The 12454-nt window shown below is 37.7% G+C and overlaps 1 protein-coding gene across 2 annotated transcripts in view; it reads right to left on the reverse strand.

Moving 5' to 3' along the window:
- BRAF (B-Raf proto-oncogene, serine/threonine kinase) overlaps positions 1–12454 on the reverse strand; it is a 179541-nt gene that overhangs the window by 15715 nt on the left and 151372 nt on the right. For both annotated transcript variants that reach the window (XM_044246722.1, XM_044246723.1), the window contains 3 exons: positions 7059–7105; positions 6143–6261; positions 2294–2425 (listed from right to left, as the gene is read on the reverse strand). In XM_044246722.1, coding sequence (XP_044102657.1) covers positions 2294–2425; positions 6143–6261; positions 7059–7105 — 298 coding nt within the window. The remainder of the gene's footprint in view (positions 1–2293; positions 2426–6142; positions 6262–7058; positions 7106–12454) is intronic.

Here is a 12454-nt window from a genome sequence, read left to right on the forward strand (position 1 = left end):
GTAGGTTTAAGATACCAGGTAATTAGGAACCAGATCACAGATTTTTTTTTAACACTCAAAAGTAGGATTCCACATTATAAAGTAGGATACAACATTCTAAAGCTATGTAGTGGTCAGAAAGACCAAACAGAAACTAAACAATTAGCTTTGTGCTGACTTGGGTAGAAACACAGTTATTTGTTTATTATTATTTTTTAAGATTTTATTCATTTATTTGAGAGAGAGAGACAGAGATAGTGACAGAGAGCTGGGAGGACGGGGAGAAGCAGGCTCCCCTCTGAGCTAGAACACTGGGCTTGATTCCAGGACCCTGGAATCATAACCTGAGCCAAAGTCAGATGCTTAACCGAATGAGCCACCCAGGTGCCCCGGAACACAGTCATTTAAAAAAAATTCTTGAGAGGTGCCTGGGTGGCTCAGTCGTTAAGTGTCTCTTTCAGTTCAGGTCATAATCCCAGAGTCCTGGCATCAAGCCCCACGTCGGGCTCCTTGCTCAACCGGAAGCCTGCTTCTCTCTCTCCCACTCCCCCTACTTGTGTTCCCTCTCTTGCTTTCTCTGTCAAATAAATAAATAAAATCTTTAAAAAAAAATTTAAAAATTCCTGAACTATAAAATCAGGACCCCTGGGGTAAGAGGCCATAGGGTGATTCAGTAAATACATACAAAGTACGTGACAACTGAGATTACTTCTCTGAAACTACACGGTAATTGAAGTTCTTCATTAAGGAAGAGACTCAGAGCTATTACCAAAAAGATAAGAGAGTTGAGCTGATAACCAAAATACATACACTACTTAAATGAAGTAACATATTTATACATTAAAAACCATCATTTCATTAGATTAGGAGGTTATGACAAAACACATAAAACATTCACACTTTTGGGGTGCCTGGGCGGCTCAGCTGGTTAAGTGTCTGCCTTCGGCCCAAGTCATAATCCCAGGGTCCTGGGATCAAGCCCCACACTGGGCTCCCTGCTGGTGAGGAGCCTGCTTTCTCCTTCTTCCTCTCCCTACTGCTCCCCTTGCTTGTGCTTGCTCTCTCTCTGTCAAATAACTAAAATATTTTTAAAAATTCACTTTTTAAAAAAATTTTTTTGAATTGGTGATTCTCAACTTTGGTATATATCAAAATCACCTGGGAAACTTTTTAAAAATGTAAGTACTCTGACTCTACTCCATGGAATTAGAATCTGCTCCAGTATCTCCATTTTTATTTTTCTTCTGAAAGAGGGAGAGAAAGAGAGAGAGCGCACATGCACGTGAACAAGCCCTTGGAAGGCGGATGATGGTGGCGGGAGGAGAGGGGGACAAATGGAAAGGGAGAGAGAGAATCCCAAGCAGATTCCATGCTCAGTGTGGAGCCCTGTGTGGGGCTCCATCTCGTGATCCTGAGATCATGACCTGAGCCAAAATCAACGGTAAGATGTTTAACAGACTGATCCACCTAGGCACCCCAGTATCTCTATTTTTAAACAAATTACCCACGTAACTCTGAAGCAACCCACAGCATAAAATATAAATATTATTTAACCACAGCTTATATCGTTAATCATCGTTTTCTAATATATTAACAGTGGAATTGCTTCAATCTCTCTATACATGTGCACGCGCGCGCGTGCACACACACACACACACACACTTTTTAAATCCTAATGTGTACAATGTAAAAACATCAGTAAAGACAATTCCTTTTTCTTGGTCAGTGGTAAAGTCCTGGTGAATCGAATGTAGAGGGGATGGAAAAGGAAAAGAGCTGTATGAGGTTCTGTTTGGGACTTTGGGGAAGGACAGAGAACAGGAACTTAGGAAGAAAGAAGTAAAAATAATTCCCTCCTATTAGAATCCTCATTATAGAAAAATGAAAGTATGATACATTAGTCTTTCAAAAGAGGAGAAACCTCACTAATTTCAAAAGAACTGGCTACAAAGAAGCACACAGCCGAGTGCCTGCTCAGCACGACCAACAACAGAAGGCGCAAAGCCCAGACGCCGCCGTAGCAGAGCCCTTCCTTCTGGTTTGTGTGGTCAAGAGATGTGAGCGATCTCCACGGTGGCAGCTCTAGTTTCTAGTCAGAACATCAGGAGCTGCACTCTGTGACCACACTCGGCACTGACATTTCAAGGAAGGCCTTACATGCTGTCACTGCCCACAGTCCACCAAAGGTTTCCACAACTGCAACAAAGATCAAGATAACCATCCTTCACGTCCACTCAGGACTCAACACTTCTAAAACAAAGTGCAGTCTTTATACAAACAGGAAAATAAACCCCAAGAGACCGTAAATGTTTACCTGGTCCCTGTTGTTGATGTTTGAATAAGGTAACTGTCCGGTCATCAATTCATATAGAACAATCCCAAATGCATAGACATCTGACTGAAAGCTATATGGGTTTTTATCTTGCATTCGGATCACTTCTGGTGCCTGTTAGAACACAAGAAGAAAAATATTCTTGTTTATTCTTCAACTAAAAAGACTGAAAAGCAAATCATTGCAATTCCCAGAACAATGCTTTTGTCATTAGATAATCCATCTAATATGCAGCCCATTCTCTTATTAATGGGCAAAGAAATAAAAATGATTAAGAAAAAAGATGCTCAGTGAGCTCTGCAAGAGGCAGTATTACCTGGGATTCCATATGAATTACTAAGACTTTATAATTTTATTGGCCATCCTCCTTCTGCACAAAACACTGTCACAAAACATTGTGCAAAATACTGCACAAAAATTGCTATCTGAATCTGTCCCAGGACTAGCCCCGTCAAGAATCAGTTCCTGTTTCCCATTCCTGATTCAGTAAAGAAATACCGAACTGTGGTCCTAATGGGTTTGGGAGTAGCACTACCACTATGCTGCCGGCCTTAGAATTTAAGTTTTCCCATTGGTACAATGGTTCTCGTCTCAGGGCACCTTCAAGACTGACAAACTCAAACCTCTTTCCTCCTTCCAAAAGCATTATCAACACGAATGCTTTATTAACAAAAGCAAGAGGCAGGAGGTCGATTTAGAAGTTGGTATAAAGATCCTGGCCTCTTGCTTCTTGGGCAAAGATAAAGATCAAACCATATTTGCTACATTTCTTGCACATTTGACTCACTGTACTCTACTGCTTAATTTCTTATTGCCTGGGTTCATGAACTACAATAAATGGTTGGCTAAATATAAACTTAAAAGAGTTCTTTCACCTTGCATCTTCCGTACTGTTCCATTTGGAAGAACTGTTTCACTAGCGAAATTGCAGAGTGTAAGTGAAAGCTCTGGGAAAGCCCTGATACTTAAGCCTGAATTAACTGCATAAATGGCTGGAGGACATGGGACAAGATTCCTGGTCACTGGTCAGACCATCTCATGAGGCAGGCAATGGCGCTCAGCCTCACCTGCAAATCACCATCACCTGCGTGCTCTTTAACCTCTCAGTGTCCAGACTACATTCCAGCCCAATAACGTAACAACATTACATCTCTTGTTGGGATCCAAGCACTGCTGATTTTTATAGCTCCCAGATGATTTTAATGTCCAACTGAGGTTGAGAACCACTGACAGAAGATGTGTGGGAGATCCTGATGAAGAACGGGGGAGGGGGTGAAGGAGAAGACTGTCTACTTTCGTCAAACATTTTATTGCTGACTGCTTTTAATAATAAGGTAAAAAATAAACCACATACAGCTGTGATGTGATGAACAAGTTAGAATACTGAGAGGCTGGTTATGATACAGGCATAATTTTAAAAGCCAGAACACAGTTTTGAGAGGAACAGAGTAATAAATGAAATTTAATAAATAAAAAGAACTAAATGGGTTTTTTAAAATTTAGTTTTACCTCTACTGTTGTTGGTAGATGGCTTGATGAAAAGTTGCATGTCATCTATTTATAAGAAATGCATGACTGATCCTCAATTAATTTAGTGATTTAATTTGTCAAAATTTTCATAAAGATTTCTTTCCCCTCTAAGGTAAATAAAAAAGGTTGAGAAGAATTCAGATGATTACATAACCTTAGTTCTGACCAAACCGCTCTTTACTAGTCTACGGATGCTCCATATTTGGTTTTGAAGGCACTATCAACCCAAAAGTTGAGTGTACAACCCAACAGTTACGTGTACTACTGGTTAATCTCTTGTATTAAAGCTCAGCTTGCTTGAATAAAGGATGAACCAATTGACCTAGGTATCCACAAAATAGAAATCAGAAGAAAATACACAACTTTATATATAATAACCTGCTAACTATATAAACTAAGGTTTTTGAAAAAGGACAAATCTGGAGACTTAACTGAACCTCTCTCCCACACTAGTTAAAATAAACACACTTTAAAACATGTATCAATTGTTTCTTAATTTTAGATTTTATAATTTCAGTACTTAAACTTTGCCAGTCTGGCCCTTCCTGTGATACACTGCTATCTTGTAACAAGATGTGTGCCTTAAAGGTGCATGAGATCCAGACTACAATGATTAATTAGCCTCTTGTTTATAAAATGATTTACTAAAACAATTAAAATTTATTAAAGAAACACATCTAGCTAGTTCTAATTACTGAATCTTAGAAACAAAAAAGGCATTAAAAATCCACTAGTCCAACCAACATTAAAGATGGAGAGACGTGGAGGAGGTTAAGAAATGCACAGGTTGAGAGTCAAACAGAGCACTAGAGTACAGATCTCCTAACTTTAAGTCAAATGTACCTCTTCCACCTTGTTACTTGCCTTCACTCCAGTTAAGTTTTTTTTTTAATTTAAATTCAATTAGCCAAGGTATAGAACATTGTTGGCTTTTGATATACTGTTCAATGATTCATCAAGCTGGGTGATGGGCATTAAGGAGGGCACATAATGTGATAAGCACTGGGCATTACACTCCATTTATTATTACAAGAAATCATAGCTGAATTTAACCCGATGCTTACTTGACTAATTCAGATGTCTACCTTGCAATTCCCCTCTTGGAGACTGCTACAGATTCAGGGAATTTATGCAAACGTGGCTTCAAGAGCCCTTGCAGCTTCCCTGTTTCCAGATTCAATCATTTAAAGTTTCAGCTTTGGGGGACATTCTATATTTAACTAAGCGCAGCAATTCTCAATTCTCCTTTATTCTTTTAGTCTTGAAAATTACTGAGGATCCTAAGGAACTTTTTATGTGGATGATATCTATGGGTATTTAACATATTTAAACTTAAGTGGGAAACTGTTAAAATATTTAGTAATTTCATAAATAATAAAGCAACAACCATTAGATGTTAACACACATCACCCATTTTTAATGAAAAGTATGTTTTCAAAACTAAAAAAAGTTCAGAGAGAACAATACTACTGCAATTCTCTTTGACTGGTTTAACAGCAGCCAATTGTGGTCACGTATCTGCTTCTGCATTCCATCTGTTGTGATACGTCATTCTAGTTGAAGAATATGAAGAAACCTCTGGTCTCACACAGAGATCACCTTGGGGACCTCCAAAAGGGTCTTAGGGCCCCTTTTGAGAACTGCTGTCTTAGAGGGTGATTCCTATACCTGCCCTTTTCACAGCCTGCTGAAAGTAATTGCACAGACGTCTTCATTCCCTTCTTTTCCACACAGCAGAAACAGGAATAAAGAAAAAGAAAGAGCTATGCAGGGCAGTACATGGCTGACAGTGCTAAATTTTTTTTTTTTTTTGGTCTTTCCTCTCCCAGCTGCCCCATAATTATAGGTTCTTTCTAGTCTAAAGGAAGTAACTTTCCAATTGAGGCTTAAATAAGATTGTGAAACCACCTCTCAAAAGGAGTAGTTCTCTTAGTAAAAACCTTAATAATTGCTGCAGATCATACCTGCTGAAATTGCACACTTTTTTTTAATTTTGGAAACAGTACATAGAACATTTTGAACATAAAATATTTTATGGAGACAATTCTGGATAAAATTTAAACAGTGTTTATAAAATACATATTTTCTTGTTTGAAATATAATGAAATTGGTTTCATAATATTTTTAAAGATAAAGAAAAAATTAAAATATATTTACATAAAAAGTAAGATCAACATTGATTTTTGTGAATATTGGGAATTATGAAAATACTACAGTTGAAATCTTCAAAGATCTTCTAGTAACTCAGCAGCATCTCAGGGTCCAAAATTTAATTATTGGAGAAATAGCCTCAATTCTTACCATCCACAAAATGGATCCAGACAACTGTTCAAACTGATGGGACCCACTCCATCGAGATTTCACTGTGGCTAGACCAAAATCACCTATTTTTACTGTGAGGTCTTCATGAAGAAAAATATCTGAGGGGTAGTAAGTAAAGGAAAACAATAGATCTCATTTTCCTAGCAAAGCAAGCATTATAAAAATTTTAGGTAAGTGATCTAATTTCTAGAATGCTGTAATATGATTTTCTTTTTTTTTGCTAAAACTGATACTCCTTTAAAAAGTACAGTACTTCATATTTCCTTCTAAAGTTAATGAATACGTTTTTAAAAATACGGTTCTATTTGGCCTAGGTGACCTGCTTTTAAGATTTTTAGGGCTAGAAATGTGGTAGGATGATGTGAGATGCTTTCCTACCTACATTTATGGGAAACCCTGAAACTTTCCCACTAGATTTTAGTAGCACAGACCCAGATACGTTTTTGGCACTGCTGGGAAAGCTACAAAGGTTCTTCACTGGAATGAAGTCAGCTGGCAGACAGGGTCTTGATCTGGGTTTATGGAAGAAGAAGAAACATTATGGTTTTCTCACCTCATTGTAGGTAAGAACCTTCAGGTACATCTCAACTACCGCAGAGCAGCATCAGAGCACTGAAAGAAACGAGTTGGTGCTGACGGAATGTAAGCACACAATCCTAAGAGTCCGACTATTAGAAAGACTTGGCAGAATTTTTGGTAATGCTCCCATGTTCAGAAACCAAAAGCATGTTGTAGTACCCTGCTTTACTATGCTGTCATGCAAACCCGCTCATTAATTCCCTTTACATTATATTGAACTTAGCATGAAAACTGTTTTTACATAATGTGAAGACAAAATGCAGAAGAAAAAGTCAGGATGCTTTCAAACTTCGCAGACAAATTTCAGGAAGGATACTATTACTCTTGAGGTCTCTGTGGATGATTGACTTGGCGTGTAAGTAACTGAAAAACAAAACATCATTTTAACCTGAGTAGGGGTAAAGACTCTGGCCTCAAAATCTATAGAACATATTTAGGGGTGTAAATAAAGACTTAATCAAAATCATGACACAATTGCAAACTGTACATTGTGATAACCCCTTTACATAAGAAATCTTAAACTATAAGTGAATTTAGGATTATAGGAACATATTACTATTATGGTACAGCCCAAATCTTGTACTCTATTAAAAGACTTTGCTTTATCTTTTACTATTTACCAATACAAACCTTTCACTCCAGTCAAGCCTATTTATCCATGTTCTTTAAATATACCTTGATATTTAATCTCACCTCTGCGATCAATGCTCCCCTCCCAAACCCAACCGCAAATCAGCTTTCATTCTATCCCCCACCTATTCATATCTATCCTTAACGACTGAACACACATTCTTTTTTTTTTTTTTTAAAGATTTTATTTATTTATTTGAGAGAGACAGTGAGAGAAAGCATGAGCGAGGAGAAGGTCAGAGAGCAAAGCAGACTCCCCATGGAGCTGGGAGCCTGATGTGGGACTCGATCCCGGGACTCCAGGATCACGCCCTGAGCCGAAGGCAGTCGTCCAACCAACTGCGCCACCCAGGCATCCCTGAACACACATTCTAACTCCTGAACGAAGCTTTGTCATGACCAACTCAACTGAAAGTAATCTTTCACTGTTGAGTTATATCATAATTTTTAATCAGCTTGATTCATGTATTTTTCCCCTCTATGGTTCATTTTCTTCTCAGAACATAGACTCCACTAGAATATGAAAATTTGATTGGTAATTTTAAAGGTAGTAATTATACATTCTTAAAATAACTTCTTAAAAACATGGAGGAGCTTTACCACACATGGTAATCATTCAATTAGTCTTACAATTAGTTACTAATGGCCACAGTAAATAACTCTGTTGTTAATTAGTCTAAAAATAGAGTAGAATAAGAGAAAATTAAATAATGCAGAGTAACATAAATTTTCAAAACAAGCATACAGAAATAGTGAGGAGCAAACCTGCTACATTACATAATGTCCAGAGTGATTTATCTTAAAGTCAATGATAAGTTTAAATTATCTGTTATCCGTAAAAACTGCTTTAGTTGAGTTTACTGAGGGTAAGAGCTGTGCCTAGTTTTTTGTTTAATCTCCACCTAGCACAGTGCCTGGCAAGTGGTAAGTATTCAACATGTCTGTTGAATCAACTACAATGAAATGCATATAATATCCTAGTCAAACTAATTTTACTTCATTTAATACTGGAAAGGGCAGATATATGAGACATCTAAAATTTGACAATGACCATTAAGAAATATATTTTGCTTTAAAATGACACTTTAAAGTTCAAATGGTATATAATCAAAATTATGTAATGAACACTTAAAAATTGAAGAACCATAATAATTAAGCTTTATTTATGCTTTCTCATCTTCATGTAAAGTTCCCATTTTCCCAAAGATCAAGGTTTTAAAACTTTCTTCTCAGATAAAATTTTTATTTCAAATGACTATTGATACAAAGGAACCCCTTCTCCTCCAATTACTCTCCTTCATCACTGTTTATGTCCTCCACAGCATTTACCACCGTTGTCATGACTTCTTTTTTTTTTTTTTAAAGATTTTATTTATTTATTTGACAGAGAGAGATTACAAGTAGGCAGAGAGGCAGGTAGAGAGAGAAGGAGGAGGAAGCAGGCTCCCTGCTGAGCAGAGAGCCCGATGCGGAACTCGATCCCAGGACCCCGAGATCATGACCTGAGCCGAAGGCAGCGGCTTAACCCACTGAGCCACCCAGGCGCCCCGTTGTTATGACTTCTTAAGCCCAGTCTTGTCCCATACTACATCACATGGTCTCTCTGAAGTTGGAAGAAAATATGGTATCAGTTATAGGTTTCATTTGCTTAAAAAGTTCTGCAGTGACACAGAATGGTACAGACGGAGAAACAGGGGCCTCAATCACAAACTTTTTCAGGATGGGGAGACCTTGTCCTGATCTCCATTAGAAAGAAAGGGGAACAAGTGGTCACGGTATTCAGGGGTGGAGCTCAGTGCTTTGGTCAGAGATCTGGTCTTTAGTGCATGGAACAGGTGTTGGTCTTTGAATAGAGATTCTGTCTCCTATGAAATTGAAAACAGCAACAAATGGGTGGTAGATATGAATATGTGGAGGCATGATGAAGTTATAAGGGAAGATAAAGGTGTTCTTGATGGTGTCAATCTTTTCAGCAAATCTGATACAAAGATATATAGCAAGAGTAAGGTAGGTAGCAATTAACTAGAGGGTAGAGGAGAAAAATTTTCTGACCAGGAAAATACTAGATAATTAGCAAGATATGATTACTGAGCTAGTGATATAACCTTAGTAGAAGCTGGACAGCATAAATCTATTACAGACTAAAGTTGTATATAGCTGTAACTTGAAACAGCGCCACCTTATTCTTGTGTAATCCTTTATTGTTTAAAAACTACTTTTCTTTTATTTCACTTATTCTCTTTTTCTAACACCTCTGCAAGAAAAGCAGTGAAAAAGCAGAAATCCAGATCTATATAATGGATGGTTCGAAAGAAAAGGTACTTAAATTCCCTAGATGGGAAAATGGACTGAGTATCATACCCCATATCTGAACATAATATAATGTTCCAGCGTAATTACTACCCTATATAATTCTACAAAGGCTGACACTAAAACATCATTTTCCTTTTTAAAAGATTTTATTTATTTATTTGACAGAGGTCACAAGTAGGCAGAGAGGCAGGCATAGAGAGAGGGGGAAGCAGGCTCCCTGCTGAGCAGAGAGCCCAATGTGGGGCTCGATCCCAGGACCCTGAGATCATAACCTGAGCCAAAGGCAGAGGCTTTAACCCACTAAGCCACCCAGGCGCCCCTAAAACATCATTTTCTAAGCACCAATCAGTTATAATGAAAGCTGACAAAGGAAAAATAACTGGCTGAGGGTAGGGAAGGGAACAAGAAGAAATTAACTTTACTACAGATGACACAGAAGTGTATCTATTATTTAGGGGAATTAAACTGGAGGCCCTTCTTAACTTTTCTAAGATGTTAAAGAGAAACTTACAGGTTTATAAAAGCAGCAGGAAAGAAAAAGCATTCTATAAACCAAATGAGTATCATATCCTTTCGAAAGGCTTTTCTTAGGAGTTTCTTTCCTTGAAAAAAGAAGTATCCACATACAGAATCATATAATCTGAAAGCTGGGCAATCATCTAGTAAAATTTGTTCTTTCTACTTCTTTTAATTTATTATCCAAGAGTCAGTTTTCTAACACTCTTTTTATAGCTTAATAAGATGCCCCAAGAGTAAATACAATACTCTAAGATTTGATCTGATGAACATAAACTAGAGTGACTCTCATCTTCATTTTCTCCTTGAATGTAAAACCTGAAACTAGGAAACTCCTAGGAAAATAACACAGCTAGCAAGCTCTTTGACAATGGTTTTGGTAGTCATTTTTTTGCATTTGATACCAAAAGCAATGGCAACAAAAGCAGAAATAAGTGGGACTACACAGAACTTAAAAAGCTTTTGCACAGCAAAGGACACAAACTACCAACAAAATGAAAAGGCAACCTACCAAATGGAGAAAATATTTGCAAATCATATATCTAATAAGGACATATCCCCAAAATACAAAGAACATATACAACTCACGAGTAAAACACCCAAACAATCTGATTAAAACACAGACATTTTCCCAAAGAACACATGTGGATGGCCAAAAGGTGTCCAGCATCTCTATGTATCGGAGTAATGCAAACCAAAACCACAACGAGATATCGCCCCACACCTGTTAGCATGGCTATTACCAAAAAGACAAGAAATAGCAAGCGGTGGCAAGAATGTAGAAAAACAGGAACTCCTGTGCACTGATGAAGAGAACACAAGTGGTGCAGCCACTATGGAAAACAATGTGTAAGTTCCTCAAAAAACTTAAAAACAGGATTATCATATGATCCAGCAATCCCACTTCTGGATATATATCCAAAAGAACTTAAATCAGGATCTTAAAGAGACATCTGCATCCTCATGTTTACTGCAGTATTACTCAGAACAGTAGTGCCCACGAATGAATAAAGAAAATGACACTCGCACACACAAATATTAGGCGGCCACAAAAAAGGATATCCTACTATTGGCAATAACATGTATGGACCCCGAGAACATTACGCATCATCAAATAAGTCAGAGAAATACAAATACCACGGGATCACACTTATATGTAGAATCTAAAAACAAAACAAAAATCAGATTCACCTTCACCTTCCTTACGGTGGGTTAAAAACATTTTATCAGCCATTATTGTGATTATTATGGCAGCCAAAGTCACTGTACTGACTCCTATTAAAATTACATTCAGTTACAACCCTACAGAGCTGTTGTTCCTGCCCTGCTCCTACAAAACAGTTTCCCCATCCTAGATTGGTATGTATCTCTCTCTTTTTTGGAACTGGATGTTGTGTTCTGTAGACGTGGCCTATAATTCCAGCTTATTAAAATTTTAGTTCTCACTAAAAAATAAGTTTTACAAGACCAGTGTGTTAATGAAGCCCTCAACTAAGTTCTCTGTAAATGTGCTAGTCACAGTCAAGAAAGAAATGAAACGAAAATCTCCTTCTAGCTTAGCAGTTTCAGGTATGATCATTACACAGTTTTGAATCTAGTTGAATTCTCCACGCATGTTGCACCTCTTGATCATATGCGCAACAGTATCATGAGAAATAAATAACACTCAAAAACCTTGCTATAATGCAAATACTATGGCTACATGTGCCATAGTATTTGCCTGCTTTATCAATCTATTTACAACGGCCAAGTGTCTCTCACTTACGTTGACTGTTATTTTCAACCGAAGAACTGGTCCACAAAACATTAGCATTTCAGTCCTCTTTCACTAATACTACACGGTTTCAAAAAGTGCATCAGACTTCACATAGCAAGCTCGCTCTCTCCTCAGCCAGTTACGGAGAACTCAGCAGCCGACTGCACTGGGATGCATGATGGTGGAGACAAGATATCTGATCCAAGCTGTTTCAATCACTGTCTCCCTCCTACTTTGATGCCCTCTAACTCCCCTCATAATCACAACGTGGAAAGTGAGCAAGATTGCAGGGAATGATGTTCTGCTACTCCTCTGTAGTCAATAATCATTTAGAACAGTTAAAGTCCCTAAGAAGTGAAGTTCACACATTTTTCTAGCTGTGATCCAAAGTGGCCTAAATTCTGTTTTTAGAGTTTTCAGTTTCTTTTACTTAAAAAAAAACAAAAAAAAACAAAACCAGGTTTGAGGTACAACTTGTATACAACACAAAATGCATC

The sequence above is a fragment of the Neovison vison genome, chromosome 4 (assembly GCF_020171115.1).
Source record: "Neovison vison isolate M4711 chromosome 4, ASM_NN_V1, whole genome shotgun sequence".
Lineage (NCBI taxonomy): Eukaryota > Metazoa > Chordata > Mammalia > Carnivora > Mustelidae > Neogale > Neogale vison.